The sequence below is a fragment of the Colletotrichum graminicola genome (assembly GCF_000149035.1).
Source record: "Colletotrichum graminicola M1.001 genomic scaffold supercont1.22, whole genome shotgun sequence".
Classification (NCBI taxonomy): Eukaryota; Fungi; Ascomycota; class Sordariomycetes; order Glomerellales; family Glomerellaceae; genus Colletotrichum; species Colletotrichum graminicola.
Genome location: NW_007361026.1, coordinates 43,251 through 67,590, shown reverse-complemented (window position 1 = coordinate 67,590; position 24,340 = coordinate 43,251). Strand labels below are relative to the sequence as shown.

At 56.3% G+C, this 24,340-nt stretch overlaps 11 protein-coding genes across 11 annotated transcripts; 5 read left to right on the top strand and 6 right to left on the bottom strand.

Annotated features, from left to right (window-relative positions):
- Nucleotides 1-55: 55 nt before the first annotated feature.
- On the top strand, nucleotides 56-1,247 carry GLRG_06071 (uncharacterized protein; the record flags this gene model as incomplete). Its single annotated transcript, XM_008096756.1, has 2 exons — nucleotides 56-334; nucleotides 381-1,247. 2 exons carry the CDS (start codon nucleotides 56-58, stop codon nucleotides 1,245-1,247), a joined length of 1,146 nt encoding a protein of 381 aa, XP_008094947.1.
- A 1,281-nt stretch (nucleotides 1,248-2,528) lies between these two features.
- On the bottom strand, nucleotides 2,529-3,329 carry GLRG_06070 (ABC transporter; the record flags this gene model as incomplete). The annotated part of the gene is made up of 3 exons (XM_008096755.1): nucleotides 2,529-2,732; nucleotides 2,783-2,956; nucleotides 3,009-3,329. 3 exons carry the CDS (start codon nucleotides 3,327-3,329, stop codon nucleotides 2,529-2,531), a joined length of 699 nt encoding a protein of 232 aa, XP_008094946.1.
- A 66-nt stretch (nucleotides 3,330-3,395) lies between these two features.
- On the bottom strand, nucleotides 3,396-5,234 carry GLRG_06069 (ABC transporter; the record flags this gene model as incomplete). The annotated part of the gene is made up of 3 exons (XM_008096754.1): nucleotides 3,396-3,751; nucleotides 3,803-4,019; nucleotides 4,074-5,234. The coding sequence occupies 3 exons, from the start codon at nucleotides 5,232-5,234 to the stop codon at nucleotides 3,396-3,398; spliced, it is 1,734 nt and encodes a 577-aa protein (XP_008094945.1).
- A 1,587-nt stretch (nucleotides 5,235-6,821) lies between these two features.
- Nucleotides 6,822-7,796, top strand: GLRG_06068 (SUR7 protein; the record flags this gene model as incomplete). The annotated part of the gene is made up of 2 exons (XM_008096753.1): nucleotides 6,822-7,233; nucleotides 7,288-7,796. 2 exons carry the CDS (start codon nucleotides 6,822-6,824, stop codon nucleotides 7,794-7,796), a joined length of 921 nt encoding a protein of 306 aa, XP_008094944.1.
- A 786-nt stretch (nucleotides 7,797-8,582) lies between these two features.
- Nucleotides 8,583-9,583, top strand: GLRG_06067 (large conductance mechanosensitive channel protein; the record flags this gene model as incomplete). The annotated part of the gene is made up of 4 exons (XM_008096752.1): nucleotides 8,583-8,761; nucleotides 8,941-9,138; nucleotides 9,340-9,488; nucleotides 9,567-9,583. 4 exons carry the CDS (start codon nucleotides 8,583-8,585, stop codon nucleotides 9,581-9,583), a joined length of 543 nt encoding a protein of 180 aa, XP_008094943.1.
- Nucleotides 9,584-10,873: 1,290 nt separating this feature from the next.
- Nucleotides 10,874-11,766, bottom strand: GLRG_06066 (uncharacterized protein; the record flags this gene model as incomplete). The annotated part of the gene is made up of 3 exons (XM_008096751.1): nucleotides 10,874-11,225; nucleotides 11,326-11,592; nucleotides 11,750-11,766. 3 exons carry the CDS (start codon nucleotides 11,764-11,766, stop codon nucleotides 10,874-10,876), a joined length of 636 nt encoding a protein of 211 aa, XP_008094942.1.
- Nucleotides 11,767-14,160: 2,394 nt separating this feature from the next.
- Nucleotides 14,161-14,412, bottom strand: GLRG_06065 (uncharacterized protein; the record flags this gene model as incomplete). The annotated part of the gene is made up of 1 exon (XM_008096750.1): nucleotides 14,161-14,412. The coding sequence occupies one exon, from the start codon at nucleotides 14,410-14,412 to the stop codon at nucleotides 14,161-14,163; it is 252 nt and encodes an 83-aa protein (XP_008094941.1).
- A 29-nt stretch (nucleotides 14,413-14,441) lies between these two features.
- GLRG_06064 (uncharacterized protein) lies at nucleotides 14,442-15,261 on the top strand (the record flags this gene model as incomplete). The annotated part of the gene is made up of 3 exons (XM_008096749.1): nucleotides 14,442-14,600; nucleotides 14,678-14,814; nucleotides 14,898-15,261. The coding sequence occupies 3 exons, from the start codon at nucleotides 14,442-14,444 to the stop codon at nucleotides 15,259-15,261; spliced, it is 660 nt and encodes a 219-aa protein (XP_008094940.1).
- Nucleotides 15,262-16,499: 1,238 nt separating this feature from the next.
- Nucleotides 16,500-17,843, bottom strand: GLRG_06063 (glycosyl hydrolase family 76; the record flags this gene model as incomplete). The annotated part of the gene is made up of 3 exons (XM_008096748.1): nucleotides 16,500-17,525; nucleotides 17,604-17,683; nucleotides 17,750-17,843. 3 exons carry the CDS (start codon nucleotides 17,841-17,843, stop codon nucleotides 16,500-16,502), a joined length of 1,200 nt encoding a protein of 399 aa, XP_008094939.1.
- Nucleotides 17,844-19,564: 1,721 nt separating this feature from the next.
- On the bottom strand, nucleotides 19,565-20,894 carry GLRG_06062 (histidinol-phosphate aminotransferase; the record flags this gene model as incomplete). Its single annotated transcript, XM_008096747.1, has 2 exons — nucleotides 19,565-20,741; nucleotides 20,821-20,894. 2 exons carry the CDS (start codon nucleotides 20,892-20,894, stop codon nucleotides 19,565-19,567), a joined length of 1,251 nt encoding a protein of 416 aa, XP_008094938.1.
- Nucleotides 20,895-22,265: 1,371 nt separating this feature from the next.
- GLRG_06061 (acetyl esterase) lies at nucleotides 22,266-23,365 on the top strand (the record flags this gene model as incomplete). Its single annotated transcript, XM_008096746.1, has 2 exons — nucleotides 22,266-23,226; nucleotides 23,292-23,365. 2 exons carry the CDS (start codon nucleotides 22,266-22,268, stop codon nucleotides 23,363-23,365), a joined length of 1,035 nt encoding a protein of 344 aa, XP_008094937.1.
- Between the last annotated feature and the right edge of the window lie 975 nt (nucleotides 23,366-24,340).

Sequence of the window (24,340 nt, the reverse complement as noted above, 5' to 3'; positions counted from 1 at the left end):
CCCTGATTAAAAACCCGAGCACAGTCTTGTGTGGATGAGGGAGAGGGCTTCTTAGATGAGCCTAAGCGTCGCGTCTCCCGCCCTGCTTGCTCGCGTCCCAGAGTTCCCTGAACCTTCCACCGGCCTGTCGCAAGAGGTCCCGGGGACTCCCGACCTCGACGACGCGACCCTTGTCCAGCACCACGACGCGGTCAAAGTCGGCGACCGTGTCCAGGCGATGGGCGATGGCGAGGACGCTGTGGTCCTTGAACTCCTCGCGGATGAGGTCCTCGACCGTCTTCTCGGTGTGGATGTCAACACTGGTCTTTCATTAGCACACTGCCGTCTTCCGAGAGTAAGAAAATAGGAGCGGAAACGTACCTGCTCGTCGCCTCGTCCAGGAGGACCACACGCCCGACGTCCTTTCTCAGGATGGCCCTGGCAAGGAAGAAGAGTTGTCTCTGTCCATGGCTCAATGCCTCTTCGTAGAACTCGGCGTCCAGCCCGCCATTCTCGCGGATCGTCTCCCAGAGCCCGAGGTGCGCGAGGGTCGACTCTATGACGGCGTCGTCTCCGGCGACGACGCCGACGGGGTCAAGGTTCTGTCGCACCGTGCCGGAGAGTACGAACTGCTACTGGGTGATGGCGATGAGGGCCGACCGCAGGGGCAGCAGCGGGAGGGAGTGCAGAGACGCCCCGTCGATCGAAATGGTGCCGGAGGACAGCGGCAAGAGACGGAGGAGGGCGAGGAGGAGGGAGGACTTTCCGCTTCCCGTGCGGCCCACGATGCCGATCTTCTCGCCGGGGCGGATGGAGAGAGAGACCCCGTCCAAGGCCTTCGTCGCGGCGGCTTGTTCGCCGTCGCTCTGGCCCGCCACGTCATACGAGGCGGAAACGTCACGGAGCTCTATGGCACCACTGCCAGGCCAGCCGTTCACATCCGTCTCCGCCACCGGGCCACGTCCCTCAGGGGTGGTCGTCATCAGTGCCGACCTCCTCAGGGCATCGTCCTCGACCTCGTCCGTGGTCTCCTCGGAGAAGTTCTTGATGCGCGCGACGGCACCGATGGATGTTTCGAGAGAGGTCCAGAACTGGATCAGCATCTTGAGAGTCTCGGTGAAGGAGATAAGCCGAACGAGACGCCCGTGAGGCCGACAGACACCGTGGCGCGCAGGCGGACTGCGAGGCCGACGACCAGGATGGCGAGGGCGGTAGTCGTGAGATCGAGGACGAGGGTCAGCCATTGCTGGGTAAGCAGGAGGATGTAGAAGGGCCGCTGGGAACGGTCGATGAGGGTGTAGGAGTGGGCTATGGACGGGTTGGTAAGGGAGTGGGCGCGCAGGGTCGGAAGGCCCGAGAGGGTTTCGATGAAGTGCGTGCTAGGTAGTTCGTTATGTCAGTTCAAAGGATGTTTTGGTGAGATCGGTTCAACGGAGTTGGCGGGATGTGCGGAGATAGGCGCGCTGGATATAGTAGAAGACGAGGATCAGGACGGGGAAGCTGATGGCGATGTACCATGACGCCGATGCTATCAGGAAAGCCTTTCCGATGCAGGTGAAAAAGCCTGTGATAACCTGTGTCAGCTGCGTCGAGGCCCGTAGAGCTACAGGCGCTGTATTGTCTTACTTGCAAGGGATATCACCAATGCCAAGGGCAAGCTTCGGTCGATGAGGCCTTTGTCTTGAGAAAAGCTAGAATATGTTAAAAGCGGCAACGCGGGTTGTTGGTTGACTCTTCAATGCTTACCGAGTTGTAAGGGACCCGATGTCTGTGCTCGTGAAGAGGGAAAGAGGAGCACTGTGGCAAAAGTCAGATTTGTTCCTCGTGATTCAGAAGGAGAGGGCAACACTTACTGCATGACAGCTTTTAGAAGATTTTGATGCAGGTTGATTCCCGACCTTGCTGCGATCGGAACAAGCACAAACCTGACGATTGAGCGTCGATGTGAGTAGCGGGCTACTTGAGTGGATCAGGTTGCGAGCTTACCACATGAGAACGCCAAAGCTAAAGACACCTCCGACCTGGAAAGCGGCGTAGACGCCGAGGTAGTAGGCATCGCGTTGACCTGGAGCCTCGGCGTTGGCGTCCGTCCAGAAATTCAGCCAGACAGCTTAGCGGTTGTTGTCAGCGGTGTCACAAAGAACTCAGGCGAAGGACGCGGCCTACTCGGGAATGTCGAAAAGAACGCCCAGGTCATCTGTAGGAAGAGCATGATGGCGACGAGGAGGACACCGACGGTGCCGAAGTAGTAGCCATAGACGCTCCAGTCGCCCAGCTGCCGCCGCTTATTCTCTCCCTCTGGCATGGCCTTGGTCTTCTTCTCGGCCGGAACTAGACAAGTAGTTTCATCTGCGGTTGTCTCTCCATGAAAGATACCTCCGCCTTTGTCTTTGTCGTGGGATCCGGATGTGATGAGACTGCTGACATAGCCCTCTGTGTTTTGACAGTCCTCGAAGCTTCCCATTTCGGCAATTTTGCCACCTTGAAAGGGTGATGATTATGTCGGCCCTCGATAGAAAGCTCACTTCGACCTTTCGTCAGCTACATGTCTACTTCTGACCTTCTTGTTCGTGGTTGGGGGCTATACCTGACTGGGTGGCTAGGACAATTGATGTTCCCCAAGCTCTGAGGATGCCTCGTTCGGCACTGAATACGCGCTGAAACATAGCGTCAGTAGTTTTATTGTCCAATCCGCTAAAGATGTTGTCAAACAAGGCGATCCGCGGCCGCGAGTAGATAGCTCTAGCAAGAGCCTGGGCATCGTCAATTCGAAGTTTGAGGCCGCTTGGGGGGGTTCACTTACAACGCGCTGCTTTTGGCCGCCGCTCAATGCGAGGCCCTTGCTACCGATGACTGTCTGGTCCCCTTCCGGGAGTTGGGCGAGGTCCTTTTCAAGGTCGCAGGCCGTCAGAACCTGCCGATAGAGATGTGCGTCGAATTCGGAGAAACAAATGATGTTCTTTCGAATAGTCTCATTCTACACAGCCAGTCAGCCTCGGCACTATACAACGAACCATGGATGCGCTCACGATCAGCCAGGGGCTCTGCCCGCACCAGGAAACACGGTGGCTAGAAAGCTCAATCGTTCCAGTGACGTGAGGTAACTCGCCAAGGAGACCCTGCAGGAGGGTGCTTTTCCCGGATGCAACTGGCCCCACGAGCATCACTAGCTGACCACCTTGAACCTCAAAGTCCAGACTCTCCAGAATCGGGCCAGAATCTGATTTCCAGCCGAGTGACACAGTATTCATGATAACAGCCGGCCCTCCTCTTGGCTTCTTTCCCAAGACGAGTTCTGACTGCTTCAAACTTTGAAGCTGGACATCTTGAGAAGATTCCTCCGTTTCCATGGATTGTGCGCTAGAATGTCAATTTGAAGTAAAAGACCGATACTCGATGCGAGGCGGCGTGGACAGCTATTTTTCGATACGATGGAAGCATGCAAGAGCCGCACTCATGTCGAGGACGACCTCGAACATCCAGAAAAGGGGGCTCGCGAGCAGGATGACCAGGGATAGAGCAGCAAATAATTTGGTGGCATCAAGAGCTTGCCCGTTCTTGGAGGCGATCGCAGTGTACATGGCAAACGCGACCACCGGCGAGAGCATCGGGGGCACCTGCGCGATGGCTGAAGTAACAGCATCAATGATGCGGAAGGGGGCGGCTGCCTTCATCTCGGCAAGCCGAAGGTCCGCCAAGGTTCGAGAGAGCTTCTGCGTCAGACCCGACATCTTGATGCTTTTGATGTGACCAATCATGGCCGAGGTGATGCCTTTTGCTCAAGTCAGCGCGGTGTGTGAGGCCGTGGGAGGGGAAGAAATACCAATGCGCTTTTGGAATTTCTCGACCCAGACCACCTGGTACTTTTGGGCGGCGGGAGCAAGGAAGATGGTGGCAACCAAAGCGACGACGGAGACTATGATCGGGCCACAAGCTGCGTAGCCAATATGTGTGCTGAGAAGCCATGTTGCAAGTGCGATTTGGATGATGTTGGCCCGGAACTCGTGAACCTCGCGCCATGCGCGGATGATGGCTTCGACCTAGACACTCTGTAAGCTTCGGAGTCAAAGTAGCAATGAGTTGGTCATAGTTACATCGGTTGACATAAGAGTTACTGCCGCAGAGTCATCTCCGGGTGCAACTCGCAGCTCTGTCGTCTTGGAGTAAATGGCAGCAACCAAGACACTCCTGAGCATAGACAAGGACCGGAAATCCTTGTGCCAGTAGAAACTCGACGAGATGGAAATTCCAAGGTAGACGAGACCATATGCGCCGATGAGACCGTAGCCGTAGTTGACGTCCTCGGAAGGATTCTGCAGGAACTCGAGGAAACGGTTCAGGATCAAGGACTGGCAGATGGTGAAGCCCAGCAGAAAGACCCTCGGCAGGACGACTGCCAGCAACTGCCACTTCAGCGTGCTGATGCAGACGCCGATGAGCCGATGACGATGTGAAGGAGGCGATCCCTCTGACAGGTTGGCCGCCGGGGACGACGACCTGTTCCAGTAGAGCCAGAACCTCTCGTTCAGCACGGCAGCCGACATGGACTCGTCGAGGACGAACAAGTCCAGGGGCTTCAGGAGACGACGGAAGCCCGTCAGCAGCAGGGGCGTAAGCCACCAGAAGAGACCGCGGCTATAGATTCCACTGGTTTCCTCCGGGCTGTACGGCCGACCGGCGCTGGTGAGGTGCCGGGTCTTGCCCTGGGCCCCGAGGATCATGACAGCCGCCTTCAGCGCGAAGGACGCGGAGAAGACGGCGCCGATGGCGACGCTTAAGTGCGACAGCCATACGGTGCGGAGGATTGCTCCGTCCAGCACCAAAGACACAAAGATGTATATATTCAAGATGGACGAATGCTTAAGGCTCTTCGCGTGTTCTATGTACGAGAGACCACCAAACATGACAGTGGCGGCAAATGACGCGCAGGACGCGGCTACGGAGACGGTGCGCAGGCGTCCCGCATCACGGCGAGTTGCCCACAGCGCTACGAGGACAAGCTGTAGCACAGCGAGGATGCCGATGGCGACCTGCTTGGTTAGTCGGAGGGCATCGTCGGCCACGGCGCGGGGGAGCTTGCCGAGGTGGCGGAGGCGCAGAGGTGCGACAAGCAGGAGGAGGGAAGCAGGGAGGATTGTGAAAAGGCATTGTTCAAAGGTCAGGGTAAAGTCAAACCCGTCGCGGCAGTTCTGCACGATGGGGCCGAAGGCGTCGTCGGCGGTTGGGGAGCATCCGATGGAGGATGAGACGGTCATGGCTGGTGTTGAATGCTGCACGATGGGTAAATGTGCAGAGAAAGGCAAGATGATCGCGCCCGAAGCTGGCGGGCGGGAGGTCTGACTTTTTAAAGGCCATTTGGGACTGCGGCACAGCAGCTAGAAAGTTTACCCCTGAGACCTTGTCCGATTACGGAAGGTGAATAAGCACAGCAACTAAGAGGATCCGATAAGGAAAACAATCAGATGTTAATACTCGGCCGTTGGCCTCTCAGAGCGTGGTTGCTAAGGAAGGAGTACGTAGGAGGAGACGGTCAGTGAAGTGAAGCCATTCGCAATCGCAGCAAGAAGCAAGTTCGTCCCATCATCGTTGGATGAAGACGCAAAAGGGACCGACCGCATTGTGCTAACTACCTAGTATGTACATCGTACCTTGGTCGGATGAACACGCCAAGATGGGACAAACTCAACCCATCTTTTTTGTAATAGATACTTTTCACATTGTATAAGCAAGATATTAATGGACGATTGGCCATAAGCACATAACGATACCTACTCAGTATGCAGGAAAGCCAAGCCACAGGCGGTAAACAACTTTACCAAACTGGACACTCTAGAGTCTCGAGCGGCTGCCAAAACCTGCCGCCGCCTCTTGTGCAAACAGGTTTTGTTCGGTGTCATCCAATGGACGAACACCCACCTAGGTAACAGGTGATTAGGAACGAGTAGGAAGGTATCCGGAGGTAAGGTACAGTAGTACGTACCTACCTAGGTGCTCTAAAAGGTAGCTAGGTACCTAGGTACCTACATATATGGTAGTACAGATAGCCTAGGTAGGTAGTACGGCTAGATGCGGCTAGGCCTTGAGAAAGGGTTTCCCAGGTGGGTCCCAGGCCAACGGCGGCGGCGATGGAGGCCCGAACGGGGGAAGAAGTGAGGTGGCTCAGGACGGAAAGCGAGACCGATGACGTAAACTTGGACTTCTTTGCATCCACACACGGCCTGGACAGCGACGACACCCTTGGCCACGTCAGGCTCGACAAGACTTGCTGCGTTGTTCCCGCCCTAGATGCGCGCGAAATGATATTGCCCTCTCTGCCCTTTTTATTTTTATTTTTGAGTTTTTAAGGGTCTCTTTGCTTTGCGGTCCAGTTGCTACTCTTCCCTTTATTGGCTAGGCCCCTCTCTCCACAGAGACAAGCCATGCAAACATGGCTAACTTACCAACCCCCCCAGTCAGTCGACCTTGTTCCTGACCGCCGCCTTCATTGATGCATTCCTTCACGCCCAGTCAGGCAGGATCTTCTCAGTTGCATCATTGTCATTCCAGCGTCTTGGAAATATGACTGGCTGTGATTCACCCATGGCTTTCAGCCTGTTTGGTTGCTCTCTCCCTTTAAGGCCAGGACCCTCTGCCGCTTGACACATGGTTTCGACTTCTAGACACTCTTGCTTTCGCGTATCGCCGTCGACAATATTAGGTAGGCAGTACCTCTTACTTACCCCCCGATATCTCGGGTCTTGCATCACACAATCTGTTGTGAGCCCTGCTCGTCTACTCAAACAACCACACATCTTCCCTTCCACTTGTCCAACTAGAGCCAAACATCCCTCAACACCGGCAACATGCATTTCACCGTCATATTACCGCTGGTACTGTCCATAGTGGCCTTCGTCCTCTCCTTCCTGGCTCTCTTCGCCGGCCACAAGCAGGGCTTCATGGAGGACTACGACGTCGTCCGGCTCAACATGTCAACCCTGGGCTACAACCTGATCCCCACCGCCACCGAGGAGGCCGACCCCGCCTCGACTACGGACGGCTTCCTCGACCGATTTGTCGACGGCGTCAGCGACCGCGTATCTGACGTTCTAAACGACTTGGGTAATGACATTGCCGACCGGCTCGCAGACGAGCTGGGCATCTCCGAGTGGTACTCGCTGCACCTGATGGACGTGTGCCAGGGCGACTTTGCCCCCAACGTGACCGTGTCCAACGCCTGGTTCAACGTCACGAACTGCACCCATCCGTCTCCTGGTCGTAAGTACCCTCCCGCTGTCCTGATCCTGTGACGCAACGCTAACCTTGGACCAGCCAACGTCAACCTCACCAAGATGCTCGACCAGGAACTCTCCGTCGGACCCCTGCGCCTGAGCCTCGCCGACCTCGACTGGCCCGACACCATCGAGGAGACCATGGACAAAGTCAACAAGTTCCTCCTCGCCATCTGGGTCCTCTACGTCCTGGGCATCGCCTTCTCCGGCCTCGCCATCCTCGGGTCACTGGCGGCCTTCTTCCTCGGCTTCAAGAAGCGCATGACTCTGACCAACTTCGTCTTCGCCATCCTCGCAGCCCTCGTCCTCTTCGCCGGCAGTCTCATCACGACTATCGGCGCCAAGGAGGGCGCCAAGCAGATCACGGACGTGGGCGAGGAAATCGGCATATCGGCCGAGGCCGGTCAGAAGTTCATGATCATCTCGTGGGTCGCCTTCGCCGTCATGTTCGCGGCGGCCATCTACTGGGTCACGCAGTTCTGCCTCGAGAGACGATCGACGCGCAGGCGGGGTTTCACAGAGAACCGCCACCCGAAAGGCAGCTTCTAGGGGCATGAGTCTACCCCGTCCCTGGGCAACCGTACAGTAAACCAGCCATCAGTGTGCATTTTATTCTCGCAGATTGGATTTCCAAGATGTGAAAGCAGTTGTGATTTTTTATTTTACTTTTGCAACGATACCTTTGTCATGTCTGGCCGGATAGCTGGCATACCACGGCCATTTCCGATATTACGATCCTTTCTCATTGTTTCCGAGATACCATTTCATTGTCCGAGCATGCGAATCCATAGATTGCACCATCGTAGTGTACAATATTCAAGAGTTAAAACCAATACGTGATTGATTGTATAGGGGGCTAGCTGGCTCTGCTGTTCTCAATCGGCCACTAGTACTCCACGTGAAAGCAAGCTTTGTAAATCTGCCGGACTCGTCATATGCCGGTTTAGTTCTGCGAATAGCCTGAATACTCGCCGATGTATTCTTGTCAACTTCATCCATACCCCATCCATATAGGTCATATAGGTACTTACAGAGAAGCCTTTGCCGCAAAACCCTGGCCCCTTGCACGACTCCGGTGTGCACCCCGGAATTATGGGTACGTCATTCCTCCCCCCTGCTTCCCTAAACAGGCAACCACCGCCCAGCCTCGACCCACTCTTCAACAACGTACATCACACTCGGCCCAACTGCTCTTATCCCCTACAGCCTCCAACAAGCCGACAAACTCATACTTCTTTGGTCTACAGCGACTGTTTCATCGTCCATCGCACACTTCCTTTGCCCCTCTCCTCTTCCTCTCCTCCCAAGAGCCGAGTCGGAGGAGCAACGCTCAATATGCCCTCTCTTCCGTTCGCAGACCGCATCTCCTCGGCGTCCAACATGCGAGGCAACGGCGACAACGGCGAGGAGGAATCGCTCCTCGGCCGTGGCCGGGAAAAGGCGCGCCGCTTCTGGGACGGCTTCGTTGATTTTGCTCTGCAGGGCAACATCCTCGAGATCGCCTTTGGCTTGATGTGGGTATTCCCGTTCCGAGTCTCCTCGGATTATGCGGCATCATGTGCACCACACGTAGTGGAGGCTCTGCAAGACGTCTGGTTTCCCCCGGGTCAGGTTATATACGATTCTCGTAATCGCCAAGACGCACGATGGTGGACGTATTCCGCGAATAGCTGGCTGACTTGTCCCTCCGCAGCATCGCCGCCGCCTTTACCACTCTCGTCAACAATTTTGTGCAGAACATCATTATGCCCCCCATTTCCGTCATCCTCCCTCTCAATCGCAACATGGAGCAAAAGTTTGCCGTCCTCCAGGGCGGCCCCAACTACACCCAGAGCGGGTACACAACCCTCGAGCGCGCAAAGGATGACGGTGCCGTTGTTCTGGCCTATGGGTGAGTTCCTCATCTGCTTTTCAAGCCCAAGCCGGGCCCAAGTCCAAGCCCCCCCCGAAGCATTTTTTCGGTGCTGTACCTCTTCATGTTCGAACTCTCTATCTAAATCACGCCTGGAAACCCAACCTCATTACTGGGCCATGTCTCATCAACCAGCACAGCAATCCGAAGGTCAATGTTGCGGCTAACATGTGACGGTAGCTCGTTTCTCAACCAACTCGCGTCGTTCCTCTGCATCGGAATCTCCCTCTACGGTCTGGCCCACATCTTCCAATTCTTCTCCCCAGAGCCGATCATTAAGCATACCGTTAAATGCAGATACTGTCGAAAGCGTATCAGCAGTAAGGCAAGTCTCTGTACATTTCCGTTGTACTTCCATTAGAAGCTTTGGACGCAATGGCAAAGCAATGACTAACAATTCTTGACAGGCGCAACGTTGCGTTAACTGCACCAGCTGGCAGGATGGTCGCGAGGACAGGGTTCACTAGTAATTCCAACGTCTTCATTTGTCCAAGCATCTGAGAATTCAGAAGAGGTTTTCTCTAGAGCGGCGTACAAAGTATCTGACAGTATACAGGCCTGACCATGGGTCTCAGTGCCGCTGTTTCGGCATGACAGAGACGTGGTGTCAGGGGTAGCGCGAGAGCGTTCGTGTGCTTTTTTCTTTTCTTTTTTCCCAAACAGCATTTTTGAGTCGAGAGTCGAGAGATGTCTTGAGGGAGACTTTCCACACTACCTCAAGAAAAGATTACCTCTCAAGCAAAGTAATAGGGGTGTCAATGACATTGGGTGACTGTCACCAACCGCCATCGTCCAGATTATCCGGCAAACAAGCAGTGACCATCTATCAAAGCTGCTCCCCAGTCCCAATCTACCCGGCCTGTCATCTCCAGTCCCGGCGACGACACCTTATCCGGCTCCTCAGACGCCGGGTATCGTTTCAGCGGGAGCTCCGCCGTTGCGCCGGAAGTACGCCTTCTGGGCTCGCGGTGACATGACGTAGCGGAAGGTCATCCACGCTGTGCAAAATATGAGCAACACGCCGGCCAAGCAGCCGAGGGCGATGCCTAGCTGGGCGCTTAGCTCCATGTCTTTTCTGGCAAGAGAGCGAGAGAAGAGGCCTGTATACAGGGACGGAGATGGGGTAGCGGGACTGGCCAGGGAGGAGAGCGACAAGGTTTTGCGGCGTCTCTTTCTTTCTCTCTTTTCTCTTCTTCTTTTCCTTTTGGGGCCCTGATGAGGGACGGATACTGTGGTTAAGTGTTAATTAGCGTCGCGGGTCTGCTGTTGATGCCACATACAGACGGCGAAGCCACTTGTTGGAGTTTTCCAATACGGGAACGGGTAGATGATGGGTTGCCGCCGTGCCGAAATTTACATTCTTCTTCTTTTTTTTTCCCCCCCTTTTCGTTGCTATTCACCATGAGTCTTCCGGCCCGTTGTCAGATATCAAAACAAGCGACTATCTGGTGGTCCGACAAAAAAGCGCCTTTGAATATGCCCCTTCAGGAACAAACCCGAGCGTTTAAGTTGCCTGTGTGTAGAAAAGAAACGTCCTCCAGACGCGGTAGCAAACATCACCTCGCCCTAGGGACAACAAAGAACCACGCAGAACAGCCGACGTGTGTCAAAGGGCAGCAAATCGTTCTGTCAATTCTTGCCCCTTTCCCGATTACCCTCCCTTTCTCCCCCATAGAAGCCGACGTATAACTCGCAAAGATGCGTCTCTTGCGTCCTAGAACAGCACGACTCCCGCTACGGCGGCAGCGCCGGCGAAGCCGACCAAAACGCCGCTACGAGTGGCCCGCGACGCTGCGGTGTTCGGGGTGGACGTCGGGGAGGCCTCCACGCCGGTCGCAGTCGGATCGGTCTGCGCGCCGCTGGGCTCCGTCGTCGTTATCGTCGTCGTGGTGGCCTGGGCTTGCAGCTTCTCGATGCCGGCAGTGACAGTGAGAGGCGCGCGTAGGTCTGGGTTTGTCACGGGCAACAGGACCGCATCGGTCGTGGCGACGACCTGCCCGCTCAGGGTAGCGATGACCCGGTAATCCAGTCGGTCGCCCGAGATGGTGCCGATGAATTCTTCCGAGCTGTGAGAAGCGGTCAGCCCGGTTACCCTGCTCGAGGTCCTCGAGCGGTTGAGGGGTGGTGCTGCGTATGAGGCGCAGCCTCCCGCGCCGCGAGCCCTACTACTTGCTCTTGGGCCGTTCGACATGGACCTCAACGGTCGAGGGGCCACCCACGAGGGTGAGAATCAGACCGGCGGGGTCGTCACGGCACTGGTAGGTGTCGCTGTTCTTCTGGCAGTATACGGCGTAAGTTGTTGCGGTGGGATTGGCATCCACAACGGAGGCGTCATAAGGGTTGTTTCCGAAATAAGGATTCCCGACCTCGACCACCGTCGTGGTCTGCGCCGCGGCAGTACCCACGAAAGCCAAGACGATCTTTGCAAAGCCCCTAATGGCGAATGAAATCCGGTCCAGCTATGTTGGGGATGCAGATGCTTGGCACCTTTCTCGCAGGCATTCACACAGGTTCGCGACTAGATATATCATATTTGCTTACGGATACCCCTTTAAAGGTCCGAACGCAGATGTGCCGCAATCTTGCATACGGGTCCAAAGGGTCCATGCCTCTTACGGTCAAGCGCTCATGTCCTCCCCATTGTTGCCTTGAACCGTCCACACCGTTGGACCGGAGTAGCCATAAAATCGGTGGGTTTTCCGATTGGATATCACACTACCTCTGCCAGTCGATCAATTTGCTCTTGTGCCCTCCTGCTTGTCAAAGATCTAAAGGGGTATGTGTTATCATAATGTGTGGAAGGTTTTCCTCTGAAAATGAATTTCATTTCGAACCAAAGTACCGGATTAAGAAAAGAAGAAAAAAGTTGTGTTTACGGTATAGTTAGGAGAGGTAACAAGAAAAGTAGATTGGTGTGGGAGAATTCGAGGACGGTATGTAGATGGAGTATGTTTGGTTCACTGTTGTACGGCCCGTATGCCACCTTCAACAGTGCGGGAATGTGGATATGCCAATATCCGAAGGCCATCATGATTTCTTGGGTGCTCAGCATGGCATTCGCAAATTGTTGCACGTGGCTTTTGGCATGAGGTCTTGGCCTTCTTGGAAGGGTGTCGGGTTTGCTAGGCACGAGAAAGCCAACATGATTCCAATGTGTCAACGACGTCCAATGAGGTGGCTTGTTGGGCAAACGAGGGTGCAAACTCCGTTGCCGTGTCATGGCAAATGCCGAGCCGTTGACACGGCGGGCTTGTTGTTTCTCGTCGTCGCATGTCTGCGGTGCAACGGTCTTTTGTTTGCAGTAGGCCCAGCTTTGCCAAGGCGATTGCGGTGAGACTGAAAGACACCCTGGCTATGTGGAGTGGTGCCCCGGGCGGAGCGGAAGGAATCAGATGAAGATGATTCACGAAGGCCCTTGAAGACAGACGGTGAGAGACGGGACGAGAGCGGGACTGTGCGTCGGCAGCAGAGGGATGCCAAGGTCGGTGGTTGACAAGTGAAGATGGGATGGGCATGAGGAAGACATGATGATGGCACGAGTATGGCCGGAAGGCTAAGAGACGGTAATTGGGTGGGTGGTGACCACGTTTTTCTTGGCTCTTGCAGGCAGTGATTTCCTCTGTTCCGTCGGTGCAGCGAGCGGAAAAGGGAGGCAGAGGATGGATCAACGGCGGAAAAGCAGAGGATGGGCGGCTCCCACTGAGGGGTGGTACGGATAGGTAGTGTTAATCGGGCAATCCTCCGATGTCGAGTTTCCCGAGCGTTGCAGAGTTTCCCGCAGGTGCAGGGCGGTACTTACCCGTACTTGCCTGACAGTGCCATACCCTTGCCGGTTCCTGCCTACTGGCAGTTTCCATCCACTCATGTGGCTCTATGGCCCTCGATTACCCCACCCATTTCGAACGACCGTGCCTATTCCGCTTACCATACATGTATTTCCTCCTCGAATTTCTCGGGCTTGGCATTTCTTGGCTTTCTTCCCTTCCCATACTCTCTTCTCACCCTACCTTACCAGTATGTTTCTTAATCGGCCAATTCGTATCCCACTCGCCGCCGCCCACCCACCCGTCCAGCACACACCTACTCTCTCGGCTAGCATGTACCCGCCATCATCATCCGCCGCCCGTTGTGGTGGTGGGAGAAGACAGAGGGGATGAGCATGAGGCATGGACGCCCGCCTCTCGCTGCTGGCAACGTAATTGATTGCCTAGGTAGGTAGGTAGGTAGGTAGGTAGATTGGTCCCCCATCCCCTCCTGGTTGGCTCAGAGCTGAGGGATGTAGGTAGAGAGATCGACCAGGAAAAAAAAAAGACGGGTGCGCAATGAATTGCCTCGTGGCTTGGCAGCAACGCACAGCAACGCAAAAGGCGTGGCTGCCAAGACTTCCTTCCTTGACCAGTGTCAACGCCAGCGACAAGGACCAAGCCACCTGAGTGTGCACCACTACACTAAGTACGGAGTAAGGTAGGCAGACCATACCAGGGAATTTCCCGCCCTGCGTGGAGACTCTGACCCTCTCTTCCTCTGCTGATGCTGAGCCAAAGTCAAAGTCTTGGCTCTCCATTTTGCCAGAAAAGAATGCATGCACACTTGCTCACCTTATTCTCCTGCCCAGCCTTGGCCGGCAACAACGGCGCATTGGCAAAGGCTCCAGAGCCCGCGCCCTTTCTCTCCCTCCTTCTCGTCTCTCTTGTCATCGGGATCCTTTCCCGTTCCCCGGAATTCTTCCTCAGCTTCCTTGGCCCCCATGTTCATTTTCCTCTATTAAGGAAACGGCATCCCTCCACACCCCCAGCAGCAGCACCACCACCACCACCAACAAGCCGCAACTCTCGCCTGGTTGACCGTTACCGACAGCTCTGCCCCCGTACACTACTCCGTCACCCTACAGGATCTTGCCTGCCTGCTTGCTTGCTGTTTCGCCATCGTTGCACCCGCCTGTGGAAAGGCCCGTTACGTCTTTCCCATGTGGTAACAAGGGTCTCTCAACCACCACCAATACTACCAGACACGCCGATCCACTTTGTGCCGCGGGAAACGACCGACTGCCTTTTCCTCCAACCCATTCTTCCACATTAATCCTAATATCGACGGACTTTTGCCATTTCTGTCCAGCTCCAGCTTCTGTACCGTCAGGCCGGGTCGACGGATTGTCTCGCCTTGTCCACTTACGGAGCTGGTCGCCTCGCCCGATGAACCACTACCCTTGGTAGCCAGCACTTGACGTTGAAGCATTGTTGTACCCTTGGCCATATTTATTTGGATCCTCCCGTGCTATCACCATGCATTATCCGCAGCCCTTTCTCGCTCTGTTGTCGCTTTGCCTCTTCTCTTCCAACGTCGTCCGCGCCGATGATACCACCACCACCACTGTCCCGATCTACCTACCGCACTACGATGCTAATAGCTGGTCGCAGCTGCGAGGCAGCGTAATTTCAAGTGTACGGCGACCTCTGGAGCGCCCCAAGCTCTCCTTCCCCTGTGTCCTTGTCGTGATCTAACAGTGGCCCTGCTACAGAATGACAAAGAAACGACGTACACCATCTTCTGCGCACCACAAATACCGCCCGACTGCGACCTCGCTGTCGAGTTTCCTTTCGTCTTTGCCGAGGGCGAGAGCACGCTTCAGTTCCACGGCACTAAAACATCAACACTGTAGGTGCACTCACTTCAATAAGCCTCGACGCTATCTATCTCCGAGATGCACCCATAACTGACTATGATGCGACTGGAAACAGTACCGCCGACCTTGGATGCACACTGAGCGGGACGACAGCTGCGACATGCTCTGGATACTCTAGCTTGAAAAGCGGATATATCAACGGCAAATACACAGGCCCGACCGAAGTGTCGTGGACCTCAACCATGACCGGCTCCGAGGTGCAATGGGGCGTCCTAACACTGGCTCAGGAGGATGCTGCGGCAACTCCGGCACCCACAAAGGCGCCCGGCGATCCCGACTACGACGACTTCCTTTACACGGGCACCATCTCCTCCGCAAGACCCGCCGAGACCAACCCTAGCGCCGCCTCGCGTCTTCACCTAGGCTGGGCTCTTACCGCGTCGGCATGTAGCATGGTTGCCGTCACTCTAATGGCATAAGGGGCGGGTATCCTTCATGCGAGCGATATATACCAATTTGCGCAACCAAGGCACGTCCTGACAACCCTGACTTACCGAGAATCGACGAGTGAAAAGTGGAAAAGAAAACACGAATCATCTTTTGATGGGGAAAGGGCAGCATACGAAGCAAAAAACAAGAAAGCATAGGGAATCCCGGACTGGCTATCGGCGGTTGCAAGATCACACATTACTGGAGTTTTGTCCTCATCTTCAAGGCGGTACATATGGCGGATCATTGGTGAGGTCCGTCGTCTTTTTGTTTTCATCCACCCAGCACCTTCTCTGTCGGGTAGGGTTTCGCCACCCAGGGCTTTGTTGTTTCTCACGATGTGCTCCCCCATTTTTGGAGTTATACCCCGTATCGGCGTTGTACAAGGTTACGATCAAGAGTTTTTAACGGTTGAAATCAAATACACATCAGCAGGGCAGAGAGGAGAGGGCAACCGCCTTTTCCCCGTCCAATGTTGCACAACACTTATGAGACATCCCGTCCCTTTTTCTCTCTCTCTCTCTCTCTCTTTTTCCCGTGACTTATCTCGGCCGAGGAGCTAGGGGTAGAAGTAGACACAAGCGACCGTCAACCAAGCCGATTGGCCGTAACGTGTGCCACCACGTAGGCGACCCTGAAATGAGGTCCGTCGTCAGTCGTGGAACCAATGGTTGCTCCAAATCTCGACCGTGCAAGGAAAGGCTCCACGTATCGACGAGGTGATGGTCATGTACATGATGTGCAAATTTCTCTTTATTCGTCTTCTCTTTCTCCCAGTCTGATACTTGGTAATATGGAAACACTACCCATTGTGTGTTCCGTCTCGACGCCTCCGTCCTTAGTCAGAATAGCCAAAGTATCCAAAAAAGCAGGAGGGCGCCAGAGGTGCTCGTCCCCATCCACCTTACGTGGATAGCGCTGTTATCCTGTGGGTTCGAGGCCGTCGAGTTGGGCGTCGAGTTGCCCACAGGCACCGACGTCTTGTTGGCCATGAGACTAACCTTACTGTTAGTGTCGTTCCGTTTCCGCAACGACATTCATGTGCGACACACAGATGAACGGTTGTGCTGTGCTCCCCGCCCCCCTCCCCAACTGGTGGACGGCAAAGCCTCCCGGGCTGCTCCCAAGTATAGCAAAAAAGACGCGGAAAGGAGGGGAGCGGGACGACGAACGACAGACAGCTCGGCTGGCGTGGGGTCTTGGAGGGACGAGCAAAAGCCAGCACCTACTACTGACTGGCGACCAGACCCTGGACGACTTCGAGGGCGCTCATGGTCTGGCCGAGGCCCAGGCTGCCGTCGTTGCCGCCCACGTACCACTTCTGGCCGCACACCACATTCGTCTCCGTGGCCTCGCACACGTTGGCCGCGGCGAGGGCGGACGGGACTAGGATCTCCCTGACGGCGGGGAGGAGCTCGGGCATGACGATGGCCGACTTCCAGAGAAAACGGGACAAGTAGCCCTTGAATGACTTCATGTCCGTGTTGCACGTGTTGACCGGCTCGCAGGCGGGCTCGTACATGATGTTCGTGCTGTTCGCGGCGGGGGAGAAGAAGCTCGAGCGCGCCGTCTCCAACATCTTTGTCGCGCGCTGCTTCCAGACCGCATCCCCGGTGTGGTTGGCCATGACGGCGGCGCCGTAGAGGTAGATGCCGGTGGAGTAGGTGAAGGACAAGTAGTTCGTCTTGGTGCAGTTGTCGCGGGAGTCGGCGCCGTCGTAAACCTTGAGGTTCTGGTCGATGAAGCCGACGTTGACGGACCAGTCCCAGATGTAATTAGCCCAGGCGACGTACGCGGCGTCGCCCGTGGCGGCGGCCAGCCTCGCGCCGAGCTGGAAGAAACCGCCGTTGCTGACCGAGTTCTTGTAGTTGAGGCCGTTGGGGTTGGTCTCGTAGATCTGCCACAGAAGGCCGCCGCCGCAGTGCGTCATGTTCCAGCGCGTGGCGAGCGAGTTGAAGATATTGCGCCCCATCGTGAGCCAGGAGGGCACGCTGGCGTTGGGCTGGGTAAGGTTCCCCTCGGCAGCGGCCATGACGGCGAAGCCCCAGAAGCCGAGGTCGTCGTTTCCCTCCTCGAAGGCGTGCTCCGGTGGCATGAAGTCAAAGTTCGGGCCGGTGTTCACGGTGGCCGTCAGAGCCTGCGTGAGCACGTCGTTGTAAGTCGCGTCGCCGGTGTAGCGGAAGTAATCCACCATGATACCCCAGAGGGCACCGGCCTGCCACCAGTAGTACGGATCTGGCAAGTCACCGACCATCTAAGCATGTGTTAGTTTCTCGGTTGTATGACTATGCAAGGATCCCAATCGCCCTTTGCCGGACTCGTTTCGACGCACCTTTGGGTCACTGGAAACATTGCCGTTGTAGTATGACATGGCGCCAAAGGCAAGACTGCGAGCAACTGCCTTGACGGAATCTAAGAATAAAAAAAATAAAATCAGTCCAATACTCATGAGAAGTCCCAAATTCTTTCTATACTGACCTGGCTTGGTGACATCAAGCGTGTTGGGCGCCGTGAAGGCAGACACCGTAGCGGCGGCCACGGAAGCGATGAGAGCAGGTCTGACGAAGACCATCATAAAAATCTGCTTGGCGATGGACTATACTGTACGGGCTCTGATGGGGGTTGGGACGAAGCTGTTTACGAAGGAGCGTCGAAAGGAGTGTGTGCTTGCTCGAGTGTACCCTAAAAATGGCAATTTCCAATATCACAAACGGCGGGTCAACGAAGGACGATGGGCAAGGAAGCTCGGTGAGGGAACGAAATTGAAGGGGCCGTAGCAGCAAAACACCGGTTTACGAGAGGAGGTGCAGGAGAAAGAAGGTGAAGAGGCAGAAGAAGCAGCAGCCCCATGATGATGGCACGAGTTTGTCCGGCACTTAGTAGACGGGGCCCCGGGGAAGCACATGGGGCGTCGGTAGAAATGACAAGGGCGTCCGTCGCAAAGCGTGGGGTCTGGGGGGAGGGGGGGGGGGGGGGAAGGGGCGTGAGAAGCCGCGCTTTAACTCGGGGCTTCTTTCACTAAGGTGCGTTGTATACATGGTGCATTACGCAAGGATATCGGTGCACTGGAAAGGAGGGAAGATGGCACGAACCAACGGATGGACGGGATCGCCGTCGACTCAGCCCTCATCGCGCTTCTCTTTTAGACTCTGACAAGCCTACCTACAAGCTTCTTGGGTGAGCCCTTGTTTGGCATCGTCTGGCCCCTCTTCATCCCTGGACGGTAATGTCGGTAAGGGGAGTTGGCTATATTCGAATGGTTCTGGTCCACCATGTTGCCTTTGAGGGGAAAAAGGAGGGCGGCGGCGGCGGCGGCTGCGTTAGTCAGGGACACACACGCGCGCCCTGCTGCAGTGATCTGCAAGCCGCCGGAGCAGAGGATTACAGAGCAGAACTCAGTTTAGAGCCTGCAGAACAGAACCCAGCAAAGCAAGCGAGAGAGGCGCTTGGGCGGATGCGGCCTGTTCATCCCAGCTCTCGGGACATGAGACGAGATGGTTGGATGGCGATTGACCGTTAGATAACCAATTGTGTTCCCAGTAACCCCCCCCCCCAATGCCGGTTAACCAGCACCTCCAGTCGCTGTGTGTTGAAGAAAAGCCACTGATTGGGCGCTCTATTCCTCCTGCGGAGGCGAGATGATCTACTCGAGAGCCGCTAGCTCGAGTAGCTGCCACTTTGAACTCGACACATGAAACAGCCACGCCACCAAGTTTAACCCTATTCCTATTCGGTAACGCCCCCGGTGGGGTTTTGTAAACTAACCTCGCCTTCATTGCCCTTGCTGGTCTTGTCTCTGTGAAATAAGCGTCTGGTATCCGTATGGCCATATAGCAAAGTAGGAGATCGAAGGAGAAAAGCCTGTGCCGAGTGCCGGGCCCGACGACAGTCTGGAACCCGAGGGTGCTTAGCGTTGTCCTCTCATACCACACTCTATTGATGAAGAAAGAGTTGGAGATTGAGCGACAGCTCGACGGCAGGGCATGTGTGATGATGGCTCTGTTGATAACTGTAACAATGACACTGCGCAACTGGCACCCTGTACCATCCTGAGAAGCGTCGCAAGCCCCCTCAGACCATCACTTCACTGCTGAGTGCCTGTCGCCAGCCAAGTGGAATATATATATCTTCTCATATACCCAAAAAGGCGCATCGGCACGTACGAGAATGGCACAAGTGTGAACCAGGCTCCTCTTCAAACGAGCCAAGGGACCATTGAACAGATCATCAGTACATGTCTTCGGCGTGTCTTCTATTTGTTCTATTGTCTATGCATAAGTCATCCCACATGTTCTAAGCGACCACACCGCTCGCCGCAGCCTCCTTCTTTTCCTCGTCCGGCTGCCGTCCGGCGCCGCGGACCTCGGCCAAGACCTTCTCGATTGACGCCAGGAACCGCGTGACCTCGTCCTCGGTGCCGATCGTGATCCTCAGGCACCCCAGGCAGCCGTGCTCCTTGCCGCGGAACCGGACGACGACGCCCTTGTCCTCCGCCAGCCGCTCGTACACGGCCAGCGCCGTGGCGTTGTCCGGGTTCCCCGCCGCGTCCAGCATCTCGTACAGCAGGAAGTTGCTCTCCGTGCCGCCCCGCAGCTTGCCGACGCCGGGGACCTTGGGCAGCTCGGCGATGATGCGGTCCCGCTGCGCCAGGATCCTGGCCCGGTTGGCGCGCATGACGGCCAGCCCCCTGTCGGACACGGCGTACTGCGCGAGCGCGCTCGTGGGCGTGGAGATGTTGTAAGGCGCCTTCATGGCGTTCAGGAGGCGGGCGATGGGCGGCGAGGTGAAGGCGGCACCGAGGCGGATGCCGGCCATGCCAAAGGCCTTGGAGAGGGTCTGCATCACGACGAGGTTGGGCCACTCGAGCACCCACTCGGCCAGCGAGCTGCCCTCGGGCGCGAAGTCGATGTAAGCCTCGTCGAGCACGACGACGCCGTTCCACGTCGGGTGCTCCAGGACCCTCCGGACGTCCTCCTTGGCCAGCACCGAGCCGGTGGGGTTGCCCGGCGTGCAGAGATAGACGAGCTTGATGGTGTCGCCCTCCCGGGTCAGCGTGTCGAGGATGGCGTCGGTGTCCATGCCGAACCCTGGCGCGGGCTTCAGCGGGACCTTGACGATGCTCACATCGTTGATCTGCGCCGAGACCGAGTACATGCCATAGGTAGGCGGGCAGGTCAGGATGCGGTCCTTGCCGGGGGCGCAGAAGCACCGCAGCAGGGCGTCTATGGCCTCGTCGCTGCCGACACCGACGAAGAGATTCTCGGGCTTCAGGTCTCTGGCCGTGTGGGTGTGGGTGTTGCGCAGGTCGCAGAGCAGCTGCTTGAGCTCCGGCTGATGCGGGTCGGGGTACCGGTTCAGGCCGAGGAAGTCGATGCCCAGGTTGCCAGCCTCGAGGTTGGGCTGCAAGGAGGGGCCGTAGGCGTTCTCGTTTGCGTCGAGGAGAACGTTGGTACCGTCATCTTTGTAGTCGCTTTACAGGGGTTGTTAGCATGTCGCTCATGCAAGTGAGATTGTGCCGATTCTCGTGTGTGTGAGTGCGTGCGACTTACTCTCTGGCGCAACGGTAAGGCTCAAGGGCTAGAATATTCGGACGCGCACATGTTTCAAGGTTGAAGGGCGACATTTCGGCTGAGTTTACTCGCTCATGAAGTTGGAAGATTGGCAGGATCGTGAGTCGGACAGCCAGTCTCCTTATATCGATATCTCACTCACTCGAGCACAATCGCAGACGTCGGTTTGAGTCAACTATGGACCCTACAAAACGCATCTCCGTCAATTCTGCATTTGCATCCGCCGACCCCGGAGCCATGTGGCGGCAACTGTCCGGGACAAAGGGTGGCGGGGTATTGATACCGACCATTGGCCAATGGCCTTCCGTTGATGCCGACCAGCTCCCCACTTCGAAAAGTCAACGTTCGGGATTCTCACCGGGAGGAGCGCCCATCGGATAGCCATCGCACGCGTTTGTGTGTCAATCTTGAGTGTGACCCTGTGTGGAAGTCGGCTTGAAAGTGGCAGCTCCGGACGCCGTCGCGCTCGGCATCGGCTCGCTGCCCTTGTTGCACCGTCCGGATCGATGAAGCCGTGACACGCCGACGCCGACCTTAACACGCACTTGCAATCACATCATCGTGGGTTGTTTGTTGTCCAAGGCGATATCTCACAATATGCACAGAAGCCGCACCGACTTGGTTGCGAGGAAACCCAAGCACCCAACAGCCGTCTCTTTCGTCACGACGCACGTTGCTAACGATGGGCTTTTAGCTGACGTGTCACAGCCACACAGTCCGCCACTGCCCCGCCAGGCAAACCGGTTTCAAGAGATGGAGGCAGGTCGACCGTTCAACGACATCACGTTTTCGCTTGTTAGTTATTAGCCATGACCGGACTACTTGCCTAGTAGAGCTCCAGAGGTTGTTCTAGCGAACTAGTGCCGGCCTACCCGTCCGGCCTGGAGTCACATGGGGGGGAGGGGAGCAGATGAACCGACTCAAAAACCACATTTAGCCTGATTGCGAGCACATCATCAGATATTAATGCGCGGGTGGTAGCAATAAGCTGGGGAGGCTACGCATCTGCCGGCCAAAGAAGCGGAACTATTATCAAGTTACCCCGCATCAACCACCATCATACCCAGATCGATATATCTCGGGAAGCTAAACCATGCTTTCTCGCCCGCCGCCTACATGCTACGATTCGTCACCACCCCCTCATAAACACAGGCGGACATGAGTGGCTCTAATCACGTCGGAACCCAGCTCATGGGTGATCGCACCAGGCCCGCAATTCCCTTGCTCCGGACTCGAAGGGAAGAACCATCGACTGTATGACGCAGAGAGTTAAGTCCCGAGGGGTGGCTTTGCGAAGACGGCCCCGGCTGCCAGAGTAGTTCGTTGATATAGTGGCCGTCCCCTCCCATCCATAGTTGTTCTAGTTGAAGCCTTCAGACAGCCCACTCGGTGACGGATATCTCTCAGTGTCCTCTGCCCCGACAATGCTGTCCCTGCCCATCGCAGCCTTGGTCTCGGTGGCAGCGACCTCCGGAGTCGGTTTCAACAAGTTCGAGAACCTGGTGACGTTCGGCGACAGCTATACCGACGAAGGCCGGCTCAACTACTTCATCAACAACAACGGTTCCGCCCCGCCCGCGGGGGTCCTTCTTCCGCCGAGCAACTCCACGGCGTCCGGCGGATACGCCTGGGGCCGGTTCGTCGCCAGCTCAACCGGCGCAAAGTACTACGACTATGCCGTCGGGGGCGCCACCTGCTCCAACAAGATCGTCTCCCGAGACTTCGTCTCCATCCACCAGCCGTTCCCGTCAGTCCTGGACTATGAGATTCCGGCTTACAGGGCCGACACGGCCTTTGATGCGCTCTACCCGAACAGGGAGGCCAACAACACGATCTACGCGCTCTGGATCGGCACCAACGACCTAGGTTACCTGGGCTTCCTCACCGACTCCAACGCGCCGGGGACGACCATCTCGTCCCACGTGGACTGCGTGTGGGAGGTATTTGACAAGATCCACGCGACGGGCGGGCGGCACTTCGTCCTCCTCAACGTGGCGCCGCTGGAGCAATCGCCGCTCTACGCCGCCACGGAGCTTGGTGGCTTCGGGGACAGCGTGTTCTGGCCCAACAAGACGAGCTATAACACGACCGAGACCCAGTACAAGATGCTCGAGTACAGCACCAGCATCAACACGGCGTTTGACTACGGCGTGCCCTTCCACCTCCTGGTCAAAAAGCGCTGGCCCGGCGCCATCTTCTCCATCTTCGACGTCCACAGCCTGTTGCGGGACGTCCACGCCGAGCCGTCAAAATATCTGTCCTCGCCGCCGAACGTGAAGGCGCCCTACCGGGCGTGCGACCCGGTGACGGCGGCGTGCGTGGACTCGTCAGAGCCCAAGGCGAGCTTCCTCTGGTACGACGAGTTGCATCCTTCCGAGCGTACATGTAAGTTCACGAAAAACCCCGGTTTTATTTCGAGACCGTGGTGCTAACGGGGTGTATTTGTATAGCAGAGATTGTGGCACAGCACTTTGTCAACGTCGTGTACGGCAACTCGACGTATGGAAAGACGTATGCGTCGTGATGGGGCGCAGCACCCAGAGGTCTGCTGCCGACCGGACTTTCGTAGCGTGAGGTGTTGGGAATGCCTTACGGAGTGGATGGAACCATCTGATCAGACATAGTCGAGGCATAGGCATAGGCATAGGCATAGGCAAAGAGCGCTTCGGCGGGTATCAAGGTAGGTGCAGTGTAGTATAATGAGAGCACGACAAGTCCACTAGAGCTTGGGGATTCCTGGCCGACGTTTGGCCACTCATATATGATGAAGTCTTGATCGGAGAGATTTGCTACTAGGGCTCCCTGCTGAGTACTACTAGACAACTCTTGTCAAGAACAGAGAGCCCGAGGACATGGGGAACAGGAGGGGGGGACGTGATCCCGGGTGGCTTGCAGGCAAAGCCCCTGTCAGGTCTGTTGGGGATCTGGCAGAGCGTTCATGCATGGGTTGCCAGCCAGTTAGAAACGACGCCTCGGCTCTCGCAACTCGAGGTACGTAGTTCCCCTCTCTTCCCTTGGATCCTGCCCTTGTCAGACCCTCCCCAGACCCAGACGCCCAAGCCCCGCGTCCACGCCCCCCCGGGAAAAGCAATGCAGAAAATTCTGTTTCTGCCTTTCCCTTCCTGCCTCCCGATGCCTGGTCGACTCACCACACACCACACACCGCACACTCACTCACTCACTCACTCACTCACTCATACATACATACATACAACACGACGGACACCGGCACCCCGATATCCCTCACACGTACGCAGCTCGCTCACATAATTAATTTCTGAACGCAGACTTGGACTGGCGCACCCGGCATTGCACGCGCCTCGACCACCCTCTGTCGTTCCTACCTCACCTCATCTGACTTCCCCTCACCTCGCACCCACTGCACACCGACACACCGCGCCGCGCTTCTCCCTCTCCGCTTGCTGCTCCACGCGCACCGTCACTCACTCTCTCTCTCTCTCTCTCTCACACACACACACACACGCGCACTACGGCAGCA